The sequence below is a fragment of the Crotalus tigris genome, unplaced genomic scaffold, assembly GCF_016545835.1.
Source record: "Crotalus tigris isolate CLP2741 ecotype Arizona unplaced genomic scaffold, ASM1654583v1 scf7180000018432.44079421565:4894166, whole genome shotgun sequence".
NCBI lineage: Eukaryota > Metazoa > Chordata > Lepidosauria > Squamata > Viperidae > Crotalus > Crotalus tigris.
The window spans coordinates 4,169,942-4,195,778 of record NW_024096999.1 but is presented as its reverse complement, the minus strand read 5'-3'; the positions used below and the strand labels follow the sequence as shown (position 1 = coordinate 4,195,778).

Below are 25,837 nucleotides of genomic sequence, written 5' to 3'. Positions count from 1 at the left end.
GTCATACCAACAAGCCTGAAGTGTTTTCCTGGTGCAGCAAATTGAGCCATTATCACTTGCACAGTGAACTAATGAGCGGAGATTGGGGAGCAGAGCTGAGAAATCTCAAGAAGCAAAAAAAGAAATATATGATGTTTCACCTCCTTTTCCTGGGCAACTGGGCTTTCATATTTATTTTGTTTGTTCCAAATCCTTTTTCTAACCCAACGATCCCCAAGAGTTTTTCCCAAACTGGCTATAACTACTTAAACACCAAATATTTCCACCCTTGAGGGAGGAACCGTTGCAATGTTGCATTTTCCATTTCAGAAAAGCGCCTTGTTCATTTGTCTTTGCTGCTTAGCTGCTGCATGGATGGCTCAGGCTGAGTATCCATTGTTAAAATAAAGCACGTCGTGGAAATAACAAGGTTCTTCTCCTTATTTCCTTTGCTGTTTAGAACCACTAATTCCTAGGCAGTCAAAACAGGAATCTCACACCCATCGTGGCCCATTGAAAGTCTCAGGAAAATTCTCTGTGTTGGTCCTGTTAGCACTTACCTTTTCATGGGTCTTCCAATTACAAGTCAACGTAGAATCGGATACCAGCATAGAGCACAGACGGGTCACCAGGAAAGCTGCAGCAAAAGGGCAGCTCAGGAGCCTGGCTCGATCGTTATCCGTTACAAATCGGGAAAGGCCATCCGCAAAGCTGCAATTGGACAGGAAGAAAATAGAAATACACGCTTTCTCCAGCAGAAGCATCCTCAGACAGCCCTCCTCTCTCTGACGGCACAGCCTTGGCACCGACCCCTTTCAGAAGGTGCTTCCCTCCGGATGGATTAGAGGCAAAGGTCAGGATCCCTCCTGGCTTCCCTAAAAGAATTGGAGATTTGTCTCCTCCATCTTGCAAAGAGGGGAAACATTTCAAGGCGAAGAAGGTCCTGCCTTTAAATCAAGAAGATCTTGCCTTTAAACCGTCCAGGGTCTATTTTGAAACCATTCCCCCCGGCCCATCCCCAATTCCAGCCTTGCTGACGACAACATATTGTTAGCTGTTTCTATTTAGGAAAGTGGAGGTGGGGGGGGGCGGACGGACGGGCGGGAGAATCTGGTCAGATTTAGGCCGGAGCGGAGTGGATTTTTAAAAGTCCAACTCAGTGACGGACACTGTGCAAGGGACAGCAAAATGGCAGGGCCGTGATCTCTCAGCATGGCAGGACTAATTGGGTTTTGAAGAAATTAACAATAAAGGAGAATATGTGTAGGTTAGGGGGGTCTCATGATGTTTTCTGTGCACTGATGATATTACATAGTTTGGGTAATGAAACGTCTTCAAGAAAACAACCAAGCTCAGAGAGCACCAAGGATCCTACAGTTGTCTTCTTCTTCTTCCTCCTCCTCCTCCTCCTCTTCCTCCTCCTCCTCCTCCTCTCTGCAAACCCCTCCTTTCTAGCATTGATGATGTTACCTAGTTTGGGTAATGAAATCCTTGCAAGAAAGCAACCAACCTCACAGAGCACCAAGGACCCCCCCCAGTCCTTCTTCTCCTCCTCCTCCTCCTCCTCTTCCTCCTTCTTCACCACCACCACCACAAACACTTCATCATCATCATCCACTTCCTCCTCCTCCTCTCTGCAAACCCCACTCCCTTCTAGCACGGATGATGTTACCTAGTTTGGTTATGAAATGTCTGCAAGGAAACCACCAAACTAAGAGATTGTCCTACAGTTGTCCTTCTTCTGCGTAAGCCAAACCTTGAACACTAGTCCAGAAAAATAAAAGGACTCTGTCAAATGAGGAATTTGGGAGTTCATTAATGAGTTGGGAATTTCTTCCTTGTGACGATTTCGCTGAAATTGCAACACATTTCGGGTGATCCCTGAACGCACGTCTGTTCTTGGAAACCTAGTGCAAAAGGAATTTGCACATAGGTTTATATTTCTAATTATACCATTCCACTGGCTCCATGCGCACTTCCTGGCATGCATAAACTTGAGGTTTAAAGACAAAGATAAACCTCCAAATCCCAATAATAGGAAAATGGGATTTATTTGTTTGTTTTTTTTCCAATTCAAGGTAAATAAATGAAGAAGAGGCAGGCGTTCCAATCAACTAGAATTTCCTTAGCAAACATTTAACCCTGCCCTTTCTTGTTGATTCCTGGCCTCAGAAGTCATTTTCAGAAAGATCATTTTCTTAAAATTGGGGCGACGGATCGAAGTAGCAGGGAAAAGCGGAGGAAAAATATCTCAGGGAGATGTTGCCTGGAAAAATTCAACATACATTCCTTCCTGCAACTTTAGTTAGGCACTGGGGGGAAAAAGTGACTTGCAACCGTTTTTTTTTTTTTTACACTTACAATCCCTGCAGCATCTCCATGGTCACATGATTAAAATCCAGACACTTGACAACTGGCATGTACTTATGACAGTCTGCCGTGTCCCAGGGTCGCGTGATCCACTTCTGTGACCTTCTGACAAGCAAAATCAGATCCCCTGAACAGTCATGTTACTCACTTAATAACCGTAACAAGAAAAGTCACAAAATGGGACAAAATTCGCTTAAGAGGCATCTTGGTTAGCAATGGAAACGTTGGGCTCACTTGTGGAAAGCAAGTGCCACCTTGTGCCAGAAGATGGAAAGGCAAGAAAAGAATAACCACCACCAGAAGGATAAATTCCACTTGGAACAGGATGGGACAATTTGCCACGGGAAGATTTTAGCCGTTCTACTTAATCTTAATGATTTCAACTTTCGCCATTCACGTTTCCTCCCGTCCCTCCTTTTGCATCCACTCCTCAATGATTCTGTTCCACCATTTCTTTGATATTAGTGCAACTCTTGTGCTGCAGCAAGTTGTCCCCATGGCAAGTTGGCCGTTGTGAGTTGTCCTACAGTGAGTTGGCCGTGGCAAATTGTCACAGACCCACTTGGAATTTGGATGACCCTACGGAGGAAGATGGGGGGACCTTCCACTATTCCACTTCTACAGCAGGCTTTCATCATCATCATCAAGTTGGAAGGGACCTTGGAAGTCATCTAGTCCAACCCCCGGCTCAGGCAGGAAACCCTATATCATTTCAGTCCTATACCATTATCTACGTGATAATAATGATGATGATGATGATGATGGAAGGGAACTTGGAGGTCGTCTAATCCAACCCCCTGCTCAGGCAGGAAACCCTATACCATTTCGGACAAATGGCTGTCCAGTCTCTTCTTAAAAGTTTCCAGTATTGGAGCACCCACAACTTCTGGAGGCAGGTTGTTCCACTGGTTAATTGTTATGTCAGGAAATTCCTCCTTAGTTTTAGGTTGCTTCTTTCCTTGATTAGTTTCTGTTGCTTCTTGTCCTGCCTTCAGGCGCTTTGGAGAATAGCTTGACTCCCTCTTCTTTGGGGCAGCCCCTGAGATATTGGAATGCTGCTATCATGTCCCCCCTCGTCCTTCTCTTCATTAAACTAGACATACCCAATTCCAGCAACCGTTCTTTACATGTTTTAGCCTCCAGTTCCCTTCTCCTTGATCCAAATAGGACTAGCCTTATCTGAGAAAAATAAAGGCAGATTACAGGTCGTCCTCAACGTAGCGACCAAAGTTACAACAGAAGCCAAAAATGGGACTTATAACCTTGTGGCAATAGAAGACAGAGAAGGAGGTGGCTGCATGGAGTCACTGAAGCAGCAGGCGTGAGCTTAAATGTTCTCCAGAAGATGGTAGAGGACAGGAAGGCCTGGAGGAACGTTGTCCATGGGGTCGCGATGGGTCAGACATGACTTCGCAATTAACAACATAACTCGAATTTCCAACATCTGCCCCCTCCCCCACAGTCACATGATGATATTTTGGGTGCTTTGCAACCTGTCCAATTTAGGACCATTTGCAGCACCAGTGACAATTTCTGACTCTTTTGGTTAGAAATCACAACCTGGCAAAAACTGCCCCCTAGCGAACAAAGGGTTTGCTTAACCATCGCTGCAAAAAATTGGACGCGTTCACTTGGTGACCCACGATTTGCCCAAATTGTGGATTAGATTATGGTCGTAAGTCAAGGACTACATGTCTAAGAAAGATGTTGGCTGCTTTCCTCCCCTCCCCCCATTGTTATGAACTTTCTGAAGGCGTGTAGCAGATCAAGCTTGGATATTCTTTCCTTCTGATTTCAAAGGACCACTTCTTTTTTTTCATCCCATTTTATTTCCATCAGGTATGGGGAGAGCGCCATTTTTTCAATCTTCAGGGATAAAGTCAGAAGTTTTTACGTGAGTGTGCAGCTGTTATGGGCTAAAGAATCATACAAAATCTCAGCTTTATAAGCAAGAAACTGGAGCCAACTCCTTTCTCTTGTGGGAAAATGTATAAAGTCCGAAGTTAAAAGAGCATAACCTCAGGTTCTTAAGAACAAAAAAAATGTGCTTTAAAAAAAATATCTTCTGAATGAATACTTTGGAAGAACTAAAAGCAAAGGCATGAAAAATCAATGGGATTGCGGCAGGGGTGTGTGTGTGTGTGTGTCAGTCATACAAACAGGTAGGAAAACGGAACTACAGCCACATAAGTTCTCCACAATGTTCATAATATAAACCATGGCCCCAGCTGGGAAGGATTATTTTAACCACATTTAAGAGCAACAAGTTTATTTCATCCCTATATGGGTTTTTTTTCTAATTCATTTCCTTATTTGGCAAAAATAAGAACAGCTGCCACAAGAGCACATAAAGGCAGCATACATCTACCAAATAAATTTGACGGGTGTGTGCGTGCGCGAACATATATTATGTGTGTTTGTGTGCACAGATCTTGTTAGAAGAATTTTCCTGCTCCAATTTTCTAAGCCAGGCCACGAATGAATACAAATGGCAGATTCTTAGAAGTAGTTTATTCATTTAACACGTACAATGGTTGAAGGTAGCCTACATCGTTAGGGATTTGTCAGGAAAGGTCTATATAATGACAAGAGGGCTTTGATGTTTAGAGGTGCAGATTCAGGTGCTCCTACCCTGGGCTTTGATCCCGAGGCGGGTGTTGCATGCATACATGCAGTCCTCCACTTACGACCCCGACAATTCTGTTGCTAAGTGAGATAGTTGTTAAATGAATTTTGTCCCGTTTTACGACCTTCCCTGCCACAATTGTTAAGTGAATCACTGCGGTGATTAAGTTAGTGACAGGGCTGCTAAGTGAATCTTGTCGGAGTCTAGTTGGAAGGTCGCAAACAGTGATCCCATGAGCCCAGGACACCGCAACCGTCATAAATATAAGTCAGTTGCCATGTGTCTGAATTCTGATCACGTAGCCATGGGGATGTTGGTCATAAGTGTGAAAAAATGGTCCCAGGTCACATTTTTTTCAGCGCCGCTGTTAACGTCAAACCGTCAGTAAATGACCTGTTGTAAGTCGAGAGTTACCTGTACATTCGGATGTTGTCCTGAGGTTGTGTGCAGTCGAAAAGGAAGGTTGCCCTTGGCGGTGTGGATTCCTCCGTAGGTGTGGATTGATTACGAGGTGGTCAAACTGGAATACGGACATAAAAAATTTCCCTTATCAGCCTATCCTGGCTAAAAGGAGAGCGGGGCGCAGCTTTTAACTTCTAACAATGTATTTAGAGGCAGCAGAGAAAAAACATGAAGGGGGGGTGGGAAACAGTACATATATTCTTTAATTTTTTTATTATTTTTGGTGTGGTTATCAACAGCTCTGGATGAAGTAGCTTGTGCATTCTCTCTTCGTGGCACCATTAACTGGGCCCACTTAGTCACAGGGGTAGGTACGCCCAATAAAAGGGATTTAAAGCAGGTAAAGGTGGATAGCAGGTACATCCACGTGGCCCTTCTTCTAGGCCAAAGCCAGGTACACCTCTCACCCGCTGCCCTGACAAACTAATTAGACAAGTTAATTAGGTGCCAAATTTGGTGACAGAGCCAGATTTGCATGACAAGATTCGCACAAGGTGAGAAATCGAGAGATTTTGCAACAATGGAAAAAGAAGCTCCAGAAAAAGGGACGTCCAATTTGAGCTATCCTATTTAAAAATATGATCTGATTTCTGAATATTTCTGGAGAAGGCTTAAGGGAAACACCCCCCCTCCCCCATTTAAAAATCAAAACAAAACATCAAAATGAAATCGCATTGTGTTCGACATCAGAATTACTACTGAGACGGTCCCACACGAGAGCGTCTCTTATTTCGTACAAAGCATAGTTTAGCAGCGTTTAGGAATGGAAATGTAAAGTTCAGTTAATAGATTTAAAAACTAAAAAAAAAAGAAGTAAACGAGTCTCCATTATTTCATTGCAACTGCAAACATGGGATGTCTTAATTCAAATTCTTTTAATTGACATGGAGGCGTTCTTCAACACTGCTAATGCAAAACAAATTTAGAAGACAATTTCCATATGAAATCATAGACCAGCTTTCGTTTGAGCTGGTGCCTGCCAAAATAAGCCTGGATTTTAAAACCCCAGACACCAAAGACTGTGTATAAAATAAGCTTTTTATAAAAGCCTATCGGCGGAATACATGCCAGCTTCCTCCCATCCCAGCGAGTTCGACGCATTTTATTCCCACGTGTTTCTATGGTTACAGTCTCACCCGTCCGTTTGGTCCAGTTTAGACCAACGCAGAAACAACGCTTAAACCAATAACGTATTATATAATAATAATTTCAGCTTAACCCACCAATTGATTTGGCAATCTGTGGATTTCAGGAAAATACCAGCATATCAATTTATGTACAGGTTAAGCTTGACTATATATAAAGGAAGTTCAACGTTAACTGAACAAAAATCTGCAGTGAGGGACATTTTAAATTAAAGACACTGCAAAAATTCTTGAAGGTCCTTCCAGCTATCTGTGTCGAGGGAAGCGGTGCTGCTTCGGACACCCCTGCCTGCCTCTTCCACAAAAGCAAAGAGCCGGTCCTTTTGATTCTTGACAATTGGTCGAGCAGAGGTTCAGCCAGGAAAAAAAGCAAATGACCCTTGACTGACACAGGTTAACAGCCTCCACCACCTGAGAGGCTGTGGAAGATCTGGAATCCACTACCTGGCTTCAACAGCATGGCATGCAAAGGTCACGACCCCCTCGTCAAAGGATAAGTCTCTGGTTGATAATTTTTCGGTTTATTTCTGCCAAGGCCACAGAAAATACAAATGCTTTTTCGTCAGAGAGGTTGGCGTACATGTCCACTTCTTTTTCTTGTTTCTCTGTGGGAGAAAAGACGCTGCGTGAATCAAGCCCTGGGTCTCTGAAGTGGAAATAGGTAGGAATTGAGCATGCAAGGATAAACTGCTATTACACTGAGTGCTAAGGCAAGCAGCAGCTTGTTGAGTTAGGCAAGAATCCGACTTGTTCTAACAAGGTGCATCAGATGCCTCCAGGCTTGGTGAAAAAGCCAAAGAGGTCCCTGTCGTAGCCAGGAAAAGTCACATTGCGTTAATGAACGTGCAATAAATAAAATTGTAAAACAGGATCATCCTGGTTCCACCAGGTTAGATGGGTACCTTTTCTTTAGAGAAGTTAATTTCGTAGTAAATTGCTTGAAATTTCATCCTCCGTGATTTTTCTGCATTCTGAAGTCATGGGTAGCAATAGCACTTAGAGTTATATACCGCTTCACAGTGGTTTACGGCCCCCTCTAAGTGATTTACAGAGTCAGCATATTTGCCTTCCAACAATCGGGGATCCTCACTTTACTGACCTCAGAAGGATGGAAGGCCGAGTCAACCTCGAGCTGGTCAGGATCGAACTCCTGGCAGTGGGCAGTGAGTTAGCCTGCAATACTACAGTCTAACCACTGGGCCACCATGGCGTAATTTCAGTAGAGATTGAATTTGATTTTCCAATTATGTTGGACTGACAGCTAGTTCTAGGAAAAGCTTCAACCTTTCTTGAAAGTGAGTTTGATATTATCTAAGATTGGGTTCAAATAAACAATACCGTGACTTATTAATTCAGTGACCATGGCATGCAAATGATGGTTTACAGTGCAACTAGTTGTGCAAAGCAACCGAGTCTTATTCCATAAGCCATGGTTAAATAATGACTTAGCCTAATGTGAGAACCAGGTCTGGAGGCATCCATCTCAAAAATTCAGGAAGTCCTTGACCTAGGACCACAATCCAGCCCAAAATATTTGTTGCTAAACAAGGCAGTTGTTAAAGAGAGATTTATGGGCTTTTTTTGACCACAGTTGTTAAGCAAATCTCTCCAGTTGTTAAATGAATCATGCAGTCATTAAGCAAATCTGGCTTGCCCCATTGGCTTTGCTTATCGAAAGCAGGCTGGGAAGGTTTACAAGCAGTGATCATGTGACCTACGACAGCGCAACTGTCATAAATGCACGCCAGTTGCCAAGCGCTCCAATTTTGATCGCACGACCACGGGGATGTTACAGTGATCGGAAGTGTGCAAACTGGCCACAAGTGACTTTTTCCAGTTGTCGTCGTAACTTTGGTCACAAAAACGGTCGTTAAGTCGAGGACTACCTGTAGTGTAATAGCCTTTGACAACCCACTGCCCTCCGGGTACATTGCCTTCACTCCCCATCATCCATCAGCATATCATGGTCAACACCAGACCAATGTGTTTTTTTTTAAAAAGGAACATATTGGAAGAGTACCTATTTTAAGCATCGCTTATTTTATTTATCTATTTTAGATCATTTATATAACCGCCCACTTGCTCACGACAACTCTAGGCGGCTTACAGATAATAAAAACACAATATAGAAAGAAATAAAAGTAATAAAAAGTAAAAATAATAATAATACAATAATAATCCCCAGGTATCCCCAACCCGGCGACCACACACGCACTCAAATCAACCATTTAATGGGCTCCATCCCACTCTGGGTTCCCCACTGGCAGAACCAGGGCCTTACGAAAGAGTGGGGGCCAGTCTAAGTTCTAATTTACAAAACTATGGAGGTTATCTTATAAAAAAAAATTACGGTCAACCCAACAATGAATTTTCGTACCTTTCTCTTCATCGTGCTTTTTAGATGAAGCTGCTTTCGGCCGTCCCCTTCCTCTTCTGCTGTGATCTGACTGACTGTGTGATCTGGATCTTTTCCTGTTTTCTAAGTCTTTATTTACCGCTGGATTTATCTTCTCTCTTTTGACCCTCTCTGTGCGTCTTCTCTTAGCGTCATTTCTGCTTTCTGTGGCGAGACATTTTCAAAGCACACACGTTCACACGTTATCGGATTTGGAATTGTTCTGAGATCTTTGCTCCGTCCTGTATTTTATTCTTCAGCTCCTTTAGCTTGACAATTGGCTGGAACGCCGAGCCTGCAGGCTTTCTTTCGCGCGCAAAAGCAGAACATTGTCACAAATCAAGCTACCCGTAAACTGTTCCTTATTTTGGAAGTTGGACAAACTTGTTTTTCGTAAAAGATGCTTTAAAACAGGGGTTTTTTTTCCCCCAACAGAAGAATGTTAACCTGCAAGGAATTCCAGACTGCCAAGCCCCAAAAGAGAGAAACAAAAGGAGAGAAAAACAGAAACCAGGAAAGTGAAAGGAAGGAGAGAAGACAAATATATTCTTCTCTGCCAATAAAAAGGAGCCCAACCGGTGAAACAAAACTGTTTAAGAATGTATGGGGAAGAAAGAGAAGTGGTTAAGGAAAAAATGAATAAAGGTAAATAAAGCAAATAAAGGTAGTTCTTGACTTACGACCACAACTGAGCCCAAAATTTCTGTTGCTAAGCGAGACAGTTGCTCAGTGAGTTTTGCCCCATTTTACGACCCTCCTTTCCACAGTTGTTAAGTGAATCACCGCAGTTAAGTTATTGATATGGTTGTTAAGTGAATCTGCTTGTCATTGACTTTGCTTGTCAGAAGGTCACCAAAGGGAATCACCTGACCTTGGGGCACTGCAACCGTCATAAATATGAGTCAGTTGCCAAGCGTCTGAATTTTGATCACGTGACCCTGGGGATCCAACGATGGTCGTTAAGTGTGAAAAATAGTCAGAACTCACTTTTTTCAATGCCGTTGTAACTTTGAATGGTCACTAAATGAACTGTTGTTGTAAGTCAAGGACTACTTGTATACAGAAAGTCTGGGGTTAGGAATGCCCTAATCTCACACTTAACGACCGTCGCAGCATCCCCATGATCAAAAGTCAGTCGCTTGGCAACTGATTTATATTGATGACGGTTGCCGTGTCCCGGGGTCATGTGATCCCCTTTTGCGACCACAGGCAAAGTCCATGGGGAACTTAACAACCACGGTGATTGGGTCAAGAAAGGACATAAAATGGGGCAAAAGTCAACCATTTTCTCACTTAGCAACAGAAACTTGGTCATAAAGTCGAGGACTACCACTCAAACTAAGTGAATTGGAAGAAATACCTGCGGAGGAAGGCAGCCTTTCGGAGCGTTTTGCATTCAGGAGCTTCCGACTGATAAATATATATCCACATGGGCAGGACTTGCAAGCAACAGGAACCTTAGAAAAATACAAGAAAAAGGGGAGGAGGAAAGGTGAGAATGTAATCCCTTTGTCAGGAGAATCACAAGCCTAGGTGATAGGGGTGTCACGCTCTTAACAATCTTAACAAGCTCTTAAGTCCTGTGTTCTTTGTCTGGATATTCCTTCCGTGGGCTTGGGGGGTGAGGAGAGAGGAAGCCCTTTCTATGAAAAGGGTAAGAAAAAAGAAAAACTCAGAAGGGAGTCAGACTCCTTCGCTGTGACACCATCTGCTTTATGGAGAAGTTTTGTTTTTGCATTAAGCACCCTGGGGGCGCAGTGGTTAGAAGGCAGGATTGCAGGCTAACTCTGCCCACTTCCAGGAGTTCGATCCTGACCGGCTCAAGGTTGACTCAGCCTTTCATCCTTCGGAGGTCAGTAAAATGAGGACCCAGATTATTGGGGGCAAGATGCTGACTCTGTAAACTGCTTAGAGAGTATGGAAAGCACTATGAAGCGGCATATAAGTCTAAGTCAGTGGTTCTCCACCTGTGGGTCGGGACCCCATTTGGGGTCGAACGACCATTTCACGGGGTTGCCAAACAACGCAGTCTGCCATTTTTTTCCCCCTTTTCCTTAGCTGTGCTATTCCCTTTTATTCTATTGGCTTTTGAAAGCCAATAGAATAGACTCTCTTGAATAGAGTCTAATTCTATTGGATTTCAAAAGCCAATAGGAATTGTCCAGGCTGTCTCTACCCTGCTGAGCCCGCCAAAAGTCCCATTCTGCAAACGGTGCTGCACCAGTTGAGTAGTCCTCGACTTATAACTGGTTGAGTAGTCCTCGACTTACGACCGGTTGAGTAGTCTTCAACTTACGACCGGTTTGGGGGTCACGGCATTAAAAAGGTTGAGAACCACTGGTCTAAGTGCTATTTTCCTTCCTTCCTTCCTTCCTTCCTTCCTTCCTTCCTTCCTTCCTTCCTTCCTTCCTTCCTTCTTTCCTTCCTTGCCAGTGCTTAGAAAGCAGTATTGCAGGCTAAATCTGCCCACTGCCAGGAGTTCGATCCTGGCCAGCTCAGGGTTGACTCAGCCTTCTATCCTTCCGAGGTCGGTAAAATGAGGACCCAGATTGCTGGGGGCAATAGGCTGACTCTGTAAACCACCTAAGAGAGGGCTGTAAAGCACTGTATGAAGCGGTATATAAGTCTAAGTGCTATTGCTATTGCATTTCAGTCTATGGAAATTGGAGACTGAGTGCCAACTGATTCACTTTTGGATGGAGGAACCTGACAGGGCACTGCAAATTACGGTAACCACTGCTGGCATCATACCACGTGGTTATCTCCTTGACAGTAAATCAGCTGCACAATAACAAAATTACTTTTGTATGCAGTTCACATCCTTGCAGATGACCTACTCACCGGCAACTATAGTGGACTAGATACTAATTACGTGTGTTTTAAATAAGACATGCTTTACGATACAAACCCACTGGGTTATTTGCCATGTTTTTGTTTTTTTTTTACTGTTTCAACTTTAATGGATTGTTATTAAATCAGTTTTCTTTTAGTAAAACAAACACAATGTGAAAGGTTGGAACACAAACAAATTTGGACTGGAAAGAAAAATGCTACATTCCTTTTAAATCTCTCCCTCTGGGTGCATCGCACAATATTACAGCCACTGCCAGCAGCACAGCTCTTAAAACAATCCATACATTGATGCAGATCAGCCTTTGAATGAGAGATTATAACTATTCCAGTGCAGCTTGCATTCCCACCCCCCTCACCCCCCCTTCACGCAATTTCTTGCTATTAACAAAGGAGGCCATTCACTATGCACTAAGGATAATTAACTAAGTTGATACTCCAGAAGAACTAGTCCTAAAAATGGAATTTGCATTTTGTTAAAAATAATTTCTTCTGAGCAAAAAAAAAAAAAAAAATTAGTAGAAAGGCAATTGATGCTGCAATGCTCTATGGGTGCCATTTTAAATCCAAACTGAGACACAGCATTGATGAATGTATTTCTTCCTTGAAAAAGCTCACTGTCATATATTAGGCGAGCATAACAGAATAAATTGCCCCGTCATGCAGTACATACAAATTTTCAGGTGCAGCTTCCAATGGAGAACAGAGCGATTCAGTTTAAGAGTTCCGCTGTTTCTGGACAGAGGCTGGATTGCATTCAAAATTCCGCTTTTCCAATGGCACTTTCCTTGGTCAATAACTAAAAGCTGCCATGTTCGTGAATACATCAACCTTCAGCTGCCTTTTTAAGTTGCATTATAACAAGGATTTCATTGACTTGCTCTGTTCCAAGAGGCTTTGATATCCTTTTTGTTTATTTTATCTTTTTAATTTGCAGGTTTGATGTTAACGGTTCTGGAATCAATTACAATTTAGCTTACATGAACCGGAAGAAGATTTCTTTTTTTAAAAAAAATTACAAGCCCACAATTTTAGGGTATGAATCCAAACACAGAGAGATTTCTGCCTCTTCTGTACCACGGTAATTTTAGGTCAGTGCCATTTGATATTTGCTTTTGCTTTATTTAAATTTCACATTTTCAATTAACAGCAAAGAGTACTGGTTTTGAATTTTTTTTATTACAGGAATTGTGAGGGGGATAGCTTCACCCTGGAGATGAGCATTTTTAAGTACTAAAGAGAGCTAGTATATTTCAGTTTTGTTGAAGAGGGCATAAGTTCTCCTAGCCTCCTTTTTACATTTCCAGTCTTTGCTAACTATCCTATTTCATAGGATTTTATTTTATTGAATAAGATAACAATGACATTAAATATAGAAATAGTCTAATAGCAACTTCTGGCTTCTTTCTGAAGATGGGGTTCACTACAATTCCAAGAAATTTATATTAACATTCATGTAATACAAAGAATTCCCATATATTTATTTTTATCTGCAACTGAATATCACCCAGGACTTCTTAAAAATTACTCTTGACTTGGGAGGGATATTTTGATTCTGGCTCCCTAAGCAGTAGAGCTGTTTATGATCTGGTATTTCAGAAAAAAAACAATTATAGGACTTTTCACAAATTAAAAAAACAAAACACCCTAAAGGTTTTCATCACAAGAGCTATAAATAGCTCCTCTGAGGCTTTCAGAACAGTGGGGCAAAAACAGCATGAGCTGCTCAGACGAATTAGCTTATAAAGCACTAAAATAAGGCCTTTGGGAATGGTTAAATAAAACAACACTCCTGCATGACACATTTATACCACAACGAAAGCTGTCCAATTTTGCTTTCTTTAGTCATCATCCAAGACCCATCCCCAAGGAGGCAAATTTGTTTAGGTTGAAACACTATTTCATGCCCAGTTTAACGTATCAACTTTGGTAAAGGTCTACAAAACACACAGCCACACAGAAAAGAAGACACGTCACAAAAATAAACATGCAAAGCAAAAAATGTAAATATCTTATGAGAACAGTACAAATCGTGCTTTCTCGGGAACAAAAACTCTCTTATTTTGGTGGGAATATGAATCTTTGCTCTCCTGTATCGCAACCTTGAAGATTAGTATAAATGCAAGCACAGCCTGTCACTGCAACTTCACATCAGCTCCAAAATCTCACACGTTAAATTGGTCAGCAAGGACATGTTTCTTCCTCCTAAGAAGTCCAGTGGCGTCTATTATTCCTTGATGTAAAGAAGATCAGCCTTTGCTGAAATATGCTGTTCCAAGTTAAGGGATTATTCTGGTCTGCATTTGTAGGGAGGGTGACTGATTCTGGGACAGACCTTGAAAATTCAGGTGTTGCAGTATTTTGATACTCTGAATTGTGTAGAATGTGATATTTCAGGAAGGGCACAAAAAAAACCCAACAACTAACAAGGTAATGCATTTTTATCACTAAATATCAGAGAACTATGTAATAGTTTAAGTCCAAGTAAAATGTGTCACAATATCATGAGTACGCCTCCAATTTTTCAGAACTCTTTGGCTGGATTCACCCATGTTATTTATTAATAAGCCTTCATGTGGCTTGATTTTTGTTTATCAAACTTATTTGGGCCAAGTTAGCATTAGCACTGGATCCTGGGTGCCACTTAGAAGAGCACTCTAGAACTGCAATCTGACTCCACTTTAAATCTTTGACTGATGTAGTTATTCTGGCTGGCCTGGAGGTTTTTTTTTTTTTTTTTGCCATTTTTTCTCCTGGCTTCATTTTGCATTACATTCAGCATCTGGAAACCCCCAAAACATTTTTTTTGACATGTTGGATGGTTCTAATAAAGTATTACTCAATTGTAATTTGGGTGTTTTTTTTTAAAAAAAAGAATGATATGATTTATTTTTGTATGTTTTGAAAAAAGCCAATAATAACATTAAGTAAATGGAGGGGGAGAGAGATAAGAGTATTTTTTTAAAGGGAAACAGTATATAACATTGGATATTACACATCACACAGTATTACTGATTGTTAAAAGGACATAGTGATAAAAACAGCTTCACCCTTATCCAACGATGACGCCAATGCAGGAATGAAACTGCACGTAGAATAAAAATTGCACATTACAGCAATCATCTCCACCTCATCTTAAGGTGCCCTTTAGATTCCCCAGTGCTGTTTTTAGACCTTCATTAGGTCATTAACAAAAATACAGTAACCACACTGTAGAATAATTAAGCAGCAGGCTGGCAAGAATGTAAAAAAAAAATAGAAGCAGTTTTAAAATTACACAAATATATGTACATTTTAAGTATGTATGTATAATTTTTAACTTTTCCCAGTCTGGAATTGGGAGATCTTAAAGGAAAAATTATATTTTCATTGCTGTTTATCATCACTGCTGGTGCATGGAGGTGGGAAGTCAGGAAGTTATTAGTCATAGGGTAAGTTGTAACCATTTAGCCGTATTTTAATTCCCTATTAAAGCTGCAATTGGTACCCATCATTGTATCTTTGGGGAATAAAGGACATAGCCTATGATGCCATGAGTGAAATACATCTCTTTATTTCGCCTGAGTCTCCCAAGCACTCAGCTTTATTGGATTTCCTCACATGACAGCATTATTACAGATATAAGTTTCTCCCTTCCATTTCTTCTCTGCCAAGGATTATATAGCCCCACATAAAGTTTTTTTTTTTCAACTAGAAAACTCCAAATATCTTCCCTCATAGGGGAAGTACTTCAGTGTGCCTGACTGGATCAGGTTTCAAGTTCAACTATAATCAGAATGAGAAATAAACATTTTTGATGCAGAAGCCTTGTAAAGCAAATTAAACTGCAAAGCCTCTCACGGGGATAAGCAAAAACGGAGACTTTAGGGGCCATGAAATACCACATCATCAATCAAAGCCGAAATTTCTGAATAATTTGCTATGTGGTAGAAAAGTGCATGACACTTGAGAAGTTACACCAGATCGGTTGTGCCTGAAGCAAAAAAACCTTCACCTTTACCACAGCAAACAAGTTTGCAATACAGTCACTGTTCTTTTGTGCACTATCTTTGCAAAATGTATTAACACACGAGCACATACAATAGGGCATGGTTTGCATTTCCTTTCTCTCTCCCATATTTGGGTCAACAGGGTGTAACATACAGCATTGTATGTATGTATGTTCAAACACTGGGGTAGATTTCTTGCTTTTAGATCACTCTCAACCTAATTTCCTTCAAATATTTCACAATTACAGTTTCCAGGCTGGCCAGGAACAGTAATTCCCCAGAATTTCCAACAAAGCATCCGACTTACAGGAAATTCTGCCACTGTAGAAATACTTGACACACAAAATAAACTAACTTGTTAGATGAAGTCTAGAGCTGAAAGAGCTTAAGATGGCTTAGCTTTTAGCAAATACCTCCTGCACATCAAAAGAAACACAACACAACCAGTAAATGGCACAAACCACTGAAACTAACCAACTCAAATTCAATCTACGCTGGCAGCCACCTAACTTTTAGGAAAGAAATGTTGCAATCATGCTGCCTCATTAACACGAACAGACCCAAGATGCTTCCAAAGGAAGCTGCTTCTACAGGTAGTCCTCATTTTACAACAATTCATTTAGTGACTGTTCAAAGTTACAACAGCACTTGAAAAAAGCAACGACTTGTGACCGTCTTTCACACTTAAGACCACCGCAGCATCCCCATGGCTGCGTGATCAAAATTCAGCCGTTTGACAACTGACTCATACTTATGACGGCTGCAGCATCCCGGGGTCACATGATCCTCTTTTACAACCTTCTGATAAGCAAAGTCAATGGGGGGAGCCAGATTTCGCTTAACAACCATCTTACTCGCTTAAAAGCTTCAGTGATTCCCTTAACAAGTGTGGCAAGAAAGGTCATAAAGTGGGGCAAAATTCGCTTAACAAATGTCTCACTTAGCAACAGAAATTTTGGGCTCAATTGCGGTCGTACATCGAGGACTACCTTGTATTATGCTTGCACAGCCTTGTTCTCACAATTTTAGGGCAGCCCAGATATTGTATCATCTGCCATATAAAACTACCCTGAATTCTCACAAGGTTTTGTCTCTCTTTTTTTCTCCTATGGTGGAAAACCATTAAGGACAGAAAAAACAGCTGGAAAATCTCACATAAAAGGGCCAAGTTTGAAGACCCCAGATATAGATGCAGGCAAGTTTCCTTCCAGATCACACTATTCAGCTGAAGCTGCTGCTGCATTACATTTTTAAACAAAGATAAAAATGTCAAACTCTACTAGGTTGGCTACATAGTAGCTTCCCACGTTTTATAAACCTATTTTTAAACAATCAAAATAAAGAACTGTGTCATTTTAAACATCAAAAAAGAAACTTTCAAGTAGATACTTTTTTTGTTGATTTCTGGGGACTGGTTGGAAAAGTCCCAGCCATTTTCTTGGCATGATTTTTAGAGGTAGTTTGCCACTGTGTCCTTCCTAGGGCTGGGAGGAAGTGACTGGCCCAAGGTCACCCAAGTGGCTTTGTGCCCACTGGTTTATAGCCAGATGCCTTAACAATTACACCAAGCTGGCTCTCATCAAGTATTTACTTATACTAAAACAAAAGTACATAGAATGATTCATTAGAACCGTTTTTCCAGCACTCTCATTTCCTCAAAATGCCTTTCTGTATTGTTTCACGACAAATAAAACCTTGACTTTGCTTTTGTGGATCACAGATTAAATATATATATAAGCTTTAAATTAAACAGCCTCTAACTGGTAAACCAGAAGATTGCTTATCTGCATAAAGCAGTACAAATAAAAGGGATTTCCTCCCAGCTCAACACATTAACAGTAGGCTGATAACTGTAAAACTGACATATTTTTGTTCCAGGGATGGTAACGAATCAAGCTCATTAATACCACAAAACATTGGGGGGGGGGCATTTACAGGAAGCAAAGTAATAACAGCAAAAAGCAAAACTATATTTAAGAGTCTCTGCCCTTAGCTGATCTAAAACTGTACTGTCAGCTACTCTAGCAATTTTCTAATTCCTGCCCTGTATGCAAATCTTAATGCAATGGGCAATTTTTGAATCAGCATGCAAATAATTTCCCCGAGGAAGCAAGTCCTCATTTTACAGTACCCATCAAGGAGAATTAATGTCACCCAGGCATTTGCAGCCTTTTCCCTTTTTCTAGATCACACCTACAGGGATCATCCCTGAGGCCTTTATCCGGAATTTATTCTCCCCCAAACTCTGCAAAATACTACAAAGCAGGGCTTTGAAAACCAGGGGAAATTGATTTGCAGCTTCTCCAACCCCGTGCCTGCCAGAGATGCTCCAGTTCTTAATAAGCCTGGGCCAGGAAGGGCTAATCTTTTTCCAGAACATCAGGCGGTCAAAAAATAAATAAATAAAATCTGATTTACAGCCTGTGCTTACACCTGGCTCGGCTTTGCAGGTGGCCAGCCATTTACCTACGGAAGGTGGGCTGCATTTCCAAGAGGAGGGGGCAGAAAGCAGTGCTTTGGGGAGGGTATTCACAGCACAGGACCCGAGCCACAAGCGCCCAGGCTGGAGTGCAAAGAAGCGGGCATCTTCCCCCTCCCCACAGCACCTGCACAGACCACGCGGGCAACACACCTGGACGAGACAGGTGTGCTGCCCGGGCAGGAGGATGGACAAAGCCGCGGGGAGGGAGAAGCGGCAAGCGCCTGGGCAGCCAGCTTCCTTGAGCCGGGACAACGCTGCGGCTCTCACCTGCTGGTCGCACTCGGGGCACGATTTGGTAGCCATCTTCACTTTTTTGGCCCGGCCGGCAGACATGCTTCCGCCCAGCTCCGTGGCGGCGCGCCGACTGCAGGCGAAGAGCGGCAACCGAGCGCGCGCGAGCTCGCTCGCCCCCGCCCCGCCCACCTCTCTGGAACGCGGCCCTCGCGCCCGCGGCAGCCAATAGAAAGCAGCCGCTCGCCCGCTCGCGAGCGCCCCCTTCCTTTGCTCCCATCAACGTCTCCTTTCTCTTATTTCCCCCCCCCATACACACACACACCTCCCTCCGCCAACGGATGGGCCGCGCATGCGTACGTTGACCCCGTCTCGGGATCGTTTTTCAAAGGCCGAAACGGTTGGGGGAGCCAAGCCACGCCCCTCTAGTCCGCGAGCGAAGGCGCGTGCGAGCGCGGGGCGTGGCTTAAAGACTGATGATTTAAAAAAAAAAAAAGGGATCCTGCTCAGCCCTACAATACTTTCTTTAAAAAAAATTATTCAATTTATATACCTCCCATCTCTTTATCCAAAGCAGCTCTGGGTGGCTTGACTTCAAACATTAGCACCCAACATCAAAATAAATATTGGCCAAGAATTGCCTATGAATTACAGGGGTGTCCCCAGGATGGGATTAAAAAGTCAGGATGGCGCGTGCAATAGAAGTGCCATTTGTTTTTCATGAATCTTGCATGTGGGCAGAGCTTCAGTTAAACCATCATGGCTACCATCTTGACTTTTTTGACCATATCTTGCAGACATCCCCAAAGATACCAACAACTAAAACCTGGAGCAGGCATTTTAATTTATGAATGTTATCAATAACTCAGAATATAGGCACTTACAAACAGGAAGTTATAAATATAAACATAAGTTTCACATATAAGCTATTTTGCCCCACGTTTGCTGTTATCACCCTAAGCCAGAATACTTGGCACATTAATTTTCCCCATCAAATGATGTGGGTGGATGTTCACAGATCTGAATTGCTTCACTGAAATGAGCAGAACATTCCAAAGAAAAAATGTCTGTTAAAACAAGTTTAATCTTGCCTTTTTCTGCACCACTCCCCACATACAGATGCTGTATGTGCTTCAAGAGTTCAATTTTTTTCCCCCAAAGTCTTTAAGGGAGAGGAATCTCTACTATGACAGTTTTCTACGCTGTGAAAACAAGTACAGTGCTACTCAAGGATAGTAACTTTTACACATTAACTCTTTTTCCAGCTCTTTATAAAATGCATGTTGTAACCAGCAAAAATGAAGAAAATTCACAGATTGCTGAAAACTTTAGGGCAGAGGTAAAAAATGTAAATAAATCATAACTGAATTTGAAAATATTAATCATGCTTATCAAATACAAACTCCCAGCCCATGCAGAATTAAGATGGTACCAAACCACAAGGAATAAAAATAGAGGCAGAGGTATTTACAATGAATAAGCAAAGAATAAATACATGAAGGTTATACATCTTTCCTCTTAGTCCCAGTTAATGCATTTCTTACAACACTGATGTGGTTTTCCCATGATTAATTACATATACATGAAACAAAAATCCTATAAATCACATTAGATTTTTTTCCCCTAAATAGATCTATTGATCCATTCATATCCTTTGGGAACAGCCAATCTATTAGTCTATTGCTATTTCACAATGTCAATGATTTATGCTTAACAGGATCATAACCTTTAACCTTAATTTTCTCCTTTGCTTTCCATAAATACTCATATATTCATTTCATAATGGATATTGTTTTAGCCAGTTCACAGACAGGCTAATAATATTATATCACTTCTAACTCTGTCTACCCATGGATGTCTGGAAACCAGTTTTGGAAGCTAATTGCCATTTAACATAGATTTCAGCAACATTAAAGGCCAGTGACTCATAATCACTTAAAATTTTCATTCTGGATTTATGCAAATAGGGTGTCATTTTAATTTTCTATCTTATGCACTAGACTAGAATGTCTCCAACAGGTCTTCTGTGGTTGGAAAATTCTGGATCAACATTGTCATTTGACTCCCTCCTTCCCTCCATATATTTTAAATATAGTTTTCTCAATAAAAGAACCAATATTTCAGGAATGACAAAGAAATGCTTAAATTAAAAAGACATAAACGTTTTAACAGCTGTTTCTAATGCCATACAATAATAAAATTACTACATCTGTCTTTAATCTAGCAGTTATGTTTGGTTATAGCTCCTATCAACATCAGTAACATGAAGAGTGGAGATACTCGATTATCAGAGCTACTCTCCATTTTGGAATTCTACCTCATGTTAAGTCATGATACATTTTGTTTCATTTTCACAATTCATTTCCGAACTCTAGTAATAAGTCCAAGAGCTTAGTGAGAAAAAAAGGGACTAAAATTAGAAAGACTACACTAACAAAAACAACCACTGTATAGCCACCAGCCTTAGAGCTGTCAATGAAGATACAAGTTGTCCTCAATTTACAACAGTTTGTTTACTGACCGATCAAAGTTAGAGCAGCACTGGAAAAAAGGGAATTATGACCATTTTTCACATTACTACAATCATTGCAGCCTCCCAATGGTCATGTGATCAAAATTGAAATGCTTGGCAACTGACTCATATTTATGACGGCTGCGGTGTCCCGGGGTCATGTGATTCTCTTTTGCGACCTTCTTACAAGCAAAGTCAATGGGGAAGCCAGAGTCACTTAACAATGGTGTCACCCTATGATAAAAGAATAAACTTACAAAAAAAAAAATCATGTCACCAACTTAACAACTACAGTGTTCACTTAACAACTGTGGCAAGAAAGGTCGTAAAATAGGGCAAAAAAATCTCAGATGTCTCATTTAACAACAGAAATTATGGGCTCAATTGTGACCGTAAATTGAGGCCTGCCTGTAACTGATGGAGTAATTTCTGCCAATGGTAAAAAAAAAAAAAAATCAGCAGTCAAGAAATTTGCGTTTGCGGCAATAAATCACCAGCTGGGCAAGACCACAAACTGGAAGGCATTTTAGCCTAGCTTCTCCTGTCAAATATGGGTTAGTTTATGCTTTAATGACAGATGAATCCAAAATATAGTGTCAGTCTAGTAATCTTCAAGCTAAAATGCTAAGTGTTAGCTCCCACTTGATGTTATATAATCAATCAATGATTCAATAATGGTAAGTCCAATTACTAATGTAATTAAACTTTGTGTGTGAGAGGTAAAGCATATCTCCTGTATCAGCTTCTCTTCCATTGGGCTGAACTAAATGCAAGTTTCCACATGTCATCCAAGTATTTTTCTTACATGCCTTGCATAGAAACACTGCCTTTGTTTTAACTGGAACTGTTGCCAAAATCATGGAGCTAAATTGTACAAACATGAAAAGTGAGGATTTGATTCCAGAATAAGAATAATATAACTGGGCCTGTTTGCGATCTTAGGTATGTGAGGCCGACATTTTTTAAAAATTAAGCTCTCTTCAGATGGATTATTGTTTATTCATGCTAAATCCTGCAATATATACCACTGTGTTTTCCAGAGGGGAGAAATGTATAAAGCAAAAAGAAATAAGCAGCCCAACATGTTACAAATGGAAAAATGGCAAATTGTTACCAAACTTTTAGCTTAATTAACAACATTTACTTTCTGAATCAACAAAGGTTTCAGTTTTAAACATTGTTTCACTGAGCCAACAGAAATATATTCTACAACATACATGAAAATATAAAGCATAATATATATTAAGACAAACCAGTATAATATTGTAAATGCGCCACCAATATTTCCTAACTATTATATCTTTTGGGTTGTACCTAATCTAAACCAAGGTCTACCTCTTTGTGGTTTACTGTATTGTGTGAATAAGACTTGGTTCCCACATCACACCAGGATGTTTATTTTTTTTACTTAAAAGACAATTTCCTGGACAAAGCAAAACCAGTAAAAATAACCAGATTAATCTAACACAGGGGTCTTCAAACATGGCCCTTTTATTACTTGTGGACTTCAACTCCCAGAATTCCTCAGCCAAGCATGCTGGCTGAGAAATTCTGGGAGTCGAAGTCCACAAGTCATAAAATGGCCAAGTTTGAAGACCCCTGATCTAACAGGTTAAGACAAAGCTAAACAATGCATAGATTTTTTTGTGTGTGTTTGGGAAACTATGTTAGTCATCAGCCAAATACTGATTACATAGTTGGGTGCACATTGTTGTACTTTGAACCTGAGGCTTCTGAATTTTTGTGAGAATTGTCTTTGAACTATGCCCTGATAGGCATATGACACCAAGGGCTAGCTTTGATTATTTTCTCCAAGTGTGGCTACTGGGGCTTAACCAAGCTTAGTATTAACAAGGAACAGGATATTTATCTGAATTACATCAGGCATCATAGCAAACACTTGACCGGTGATAATTTTCTGGTCACTTCCCATAATCTTGGCCTGTGTTCTAAGTCCAATACAGAATTTCAGAAGTTGAGACCACTTATATCATAATTTATTGATTTATTGATTATAGTTTATTAATTGATTAGTCTTACAAACATGTAACAATAATAAAACACAAGTAAAGCACAGGATCTAATTCCAGGATATGAATTTTAGATCATAAGAGTCCAATGCATTGGTGAGCTGTCCAGATAGAACAAATCAGGAAATCAATTCCCAAGAGGACAAGAACTATCTTGAGATCGAATCAAATGTGGCATCTTGACTGTGTGAAAAAAAAACAAAACGAAAACCCTAGTGTGACGTGGGAACCAAGTCTTATTCACACATTACATTCCTTTCCTCCTTTCCATAACCACATGATCAGGAGCAGCAGCCTGAATCTTTTCTGAATACTACTTCCCTTCCCAAGACTTAAGATATGCTTCTCTCCTTTTGCTGCATAATAAGTTTCTGAATATTTGCTTCAAGGCTGTCTCTCTGGGTCTCAGGGATCCCAAAAGTATCTGAAGACAGGGCTTGAAATGGAACCTGGTCAAAATAAGAAAATCTCTTTCTGTGATTAGGAAACGACTCTTTTGGTGATGCAATTTAAAGCATTTCTATTTTTTGCAATCACATCATGCTGCCGGCCGATGTGACTGGGTTTTGTATCACGTAACAGGAAAAAGGCAAGGCAACGATGCCACAGATCGTCCTGTTTGAATGTGATACTCTTGTTTTTATTCTCTCCCCTTCCCTTTTAAACAGAGCAGCTGTGTATTTTAATGTCACGGCATTTTTATTGTTACAGTTCAATCATTTCATTTTTAATAACCTCTAGAGATGGTTACATGGGAGGCTGTGTAACAAGATATTCAATAAGTAACACATTTTAAATCAATAAAGGCTATTGGGATAGAAAGAATGGAAAAGAAGGTTCTTGGCGGGCATCCTAAGGGGATGATGAAGGCCCCATACTTTTGATTGTTTTGCAGATTTTTTTCTTTGTTTGATGGTTATATTTTATAGTTAGTGGTTTTACTGCTGTTGTGAACTGCCCAGAATTAAAATAGGAGGCACACAACTCTTTAAAATAAATACACACACACACCCCTTTTCTAAATAATGCAAAGTTCAGATATCCTCAACATACCATCACAATTGAGCCTAAACTGTTGTTAAGTTGAGGACATTGTTCTGGGTTCAGATGATATGGTATATTGAAGCAACAGATGACATAATGTGCCATCTGGGTTCAAACATGAATCATGCTATGGTGTTACTGCTTTTAATTCTGACTTATGAAGAATAGGCTTCTTCTACCTTTTGTTTTCTTGATAGACCAAATCACATCGTTTCACAGAAACAGTAAAAAAAAATCATATGGTACTTTTAATGTCTCACGTTTATTTTTGTCTTCTTCCTAGAGCACAGTCTCCCCCCCCACACAAACACACTTCACCATGTATCAATACATTCCTTCGGCTGGAATAACGCATCACTCACCCAGTGAAACAGCGGGTGTGTTTTGCAAACACTTAGTTTATCTTTTAAGTGGTGCACAATTCTTCATTATTTGCTTTGGGGGCAATAAATCACCCTCCTAACCTTAGTTTATCTTCTTTAGTGGTGCAAAATTCTTTATTTGCTTTTGCGGCAATAAACCACCCCCTGCGTTTCAACCCAGCCACAAACTAGAGGGCCACATTTTGGCCTAGCTTCTCCTATCAAATATGGTTAGTTTATGGTTTAATGTCAGATGAATCCAGAAAACTGCTTAATAAGTTAACCCTGGATCAACATTTGTGCAAACAGAACTACAAAGATAAATGTATCCATGTTGATCATTGAAACTGGTTATTTTCCATGAGAAAGTTGGTAAATTCAGCGGAAAAACACTAAGCCTCAAGGAATATTTTCATTTGCAGACCCCTGAAGACTGTTTATCTTTAGGGACAACTCACACGGCCCCTTAATTCTTCCTTATTAGTCAAGGAAGCATGATTAAGATAAATCATGACTTACAACAGCTATGTTTGCATACTGTATCTACTTGTGGTCAACTGAACCAAAATTTGCCAAATTATCTCAACTTATTCTGCAGAAATGCTGAATCATCCACCCTGTAAGTTTCAGGGTTGGATTAAACTAGACTAAAACTAAAAGAATAGGAATAGGAATAGAAATAGAATAGAATAGAATAGAATAAGGAACAAAACAGGAACAGAACAGGAACAGTAGAGTAGAGTAGAGTAGAATCTTGAAGGGACCTTGGAGGTCTTCTAGTCCAGCCCCCTGCTCGAGCAGGAGAACCTATATCATTTCAGACAAGTGACTGTCCAGTCTCTTCTTAAAAACCTCCAGGGATGGAACGATTTCTGGTGGCAAACTGTTCCACTGGTTAATTGTCCTTATTGTTAGGAAGTGTCTCCTTAATTCCAGGTTGCTTCTCTCTTTGGTCAGTTTCCAACCAATGTTTCTTGTCCTGCCTTTGGAGTGCTTTGGAGAATAGTTTGACCCTCTTCTTTGTGTCAGCCCCTCAAATACTGGAATACTGCTATCATGTCGCCCGTGTTTCTTCTTTTCTTTAGACCAGCAACCCAGTCTTCTTCATATCTTGGTCTCCAGGCCTTCCATCATTTTAATTGCTCTTCCCTGACCTTTTTGTAAAGTCTCAATATCTTTTTTGTAGCACAGTGACCAAAACTGGTTGCAGCATATTACCAGGTGTGGTCTTACTAGAGTTTTTTTTATAAAGCGCTACTAGTACTTCCTGTGATCTTGATTCTATGCCTCTGTTTATACAACCCAGGACTGTATTTGCTTTTTTGACTGCTGCTGCTGCTGCACACTGCTGCCTCATTAG

General features: G+C 40.8%; 2 protein-coding genes across 4 annotated transcripts in view; both read right to left on the bottom strand.

The window, feature by feature from the left end:
• Positions 1–5,474, bottom strand: part of MYLK3 (myosin light chain kinase 3) — a 32,583-nt gene extending 27,109 nt beyond the window's left edge. The window contains exons 1-2 of one of the 2 annotated variants that reach the window (XM_039352461.1): positions 5,390–5,474; positions 540–690 (exon numbers count right to left, since the gene is read on the bottom strand). In XM_039352461.1, coding sequence (XP_039208395.1) covers positions 540–690; positions 5,390–5,397 — 159 coding nt within the window. In that variant the 5' untranslated portion in view covers positions 5,398–5,474. Of the gene's footprint in view, positions 1–539; positions 915–5,389 lie in introns of those variants that run through there. The other variant, XM_039352460.1, reaches the window with a different exon arrangement.
• Positions 4,846–18,715, bottom strand: CUNH16orf87 (chromosome unknown C16orf87 homolog). 2 transcript variants are annotated; one of them, XM_039352465.1, is made up of 5 exons: positions 18,566–18,715; positions 10,338–10,434; positions 8,960–9,142; positions 7,027–7,187; positions 4,846–5,495 (listed from the first exon to the last, which is right to left on the bottom strand). In XM_039352465.1, the coding sequence occupies exons 1-4, from the start codon at positions 18,629–18,631 to the stop codon at positions 7,069–7,071; spliced, it is 465 nt and encodes a 154-aa protein (XP_039208399.1). In that variant the 5' UTR covers positions 18,632–18,715; the 3' UTR covers positions 4,846–5,495; positions 7,027–7,068. The 2 variants fall into 2 exon arrangements, with proteins under 2 accessions (XP_039208399.1, XP_039208398.1); XM_039352464.1 differs by lacking the exon at positions 4,846–5,495 and having other exon boundaries at positions 6,294–7,187.
• Positions 18,716–25,837: the final 7,122 nt, after the last annotated feature.

What these genes read in the sequence shown, in the direction of transcription:
- CUNH16orf87 (XM_039352465.1), bottom strand. Translation starts at nt 18,631, where the DNA reads ATGTCTGCCGGCCGGGCCAAAAAAGTGAAGATGGCTACCAAATCGTGC. An exon ending in GCCCCGAGTGCGACCAGCAG is followed by an intron (nt 10,435 to 18,565) that starts GTGAGAGCCGCA and finishes TATTTTTCTAAG; the next exon opens with GTTCCTGTTGCTTGCAAGTC. An exon ending in AAGGCTGCCTTCCTCCGCAG is followed by an intron (nt 9,143 to 10,337) that starts GTATTTCTTCCA and finishes GTCTCGCCACAG; the next exon opens with AAAGCAGAAATGACGCTAAG.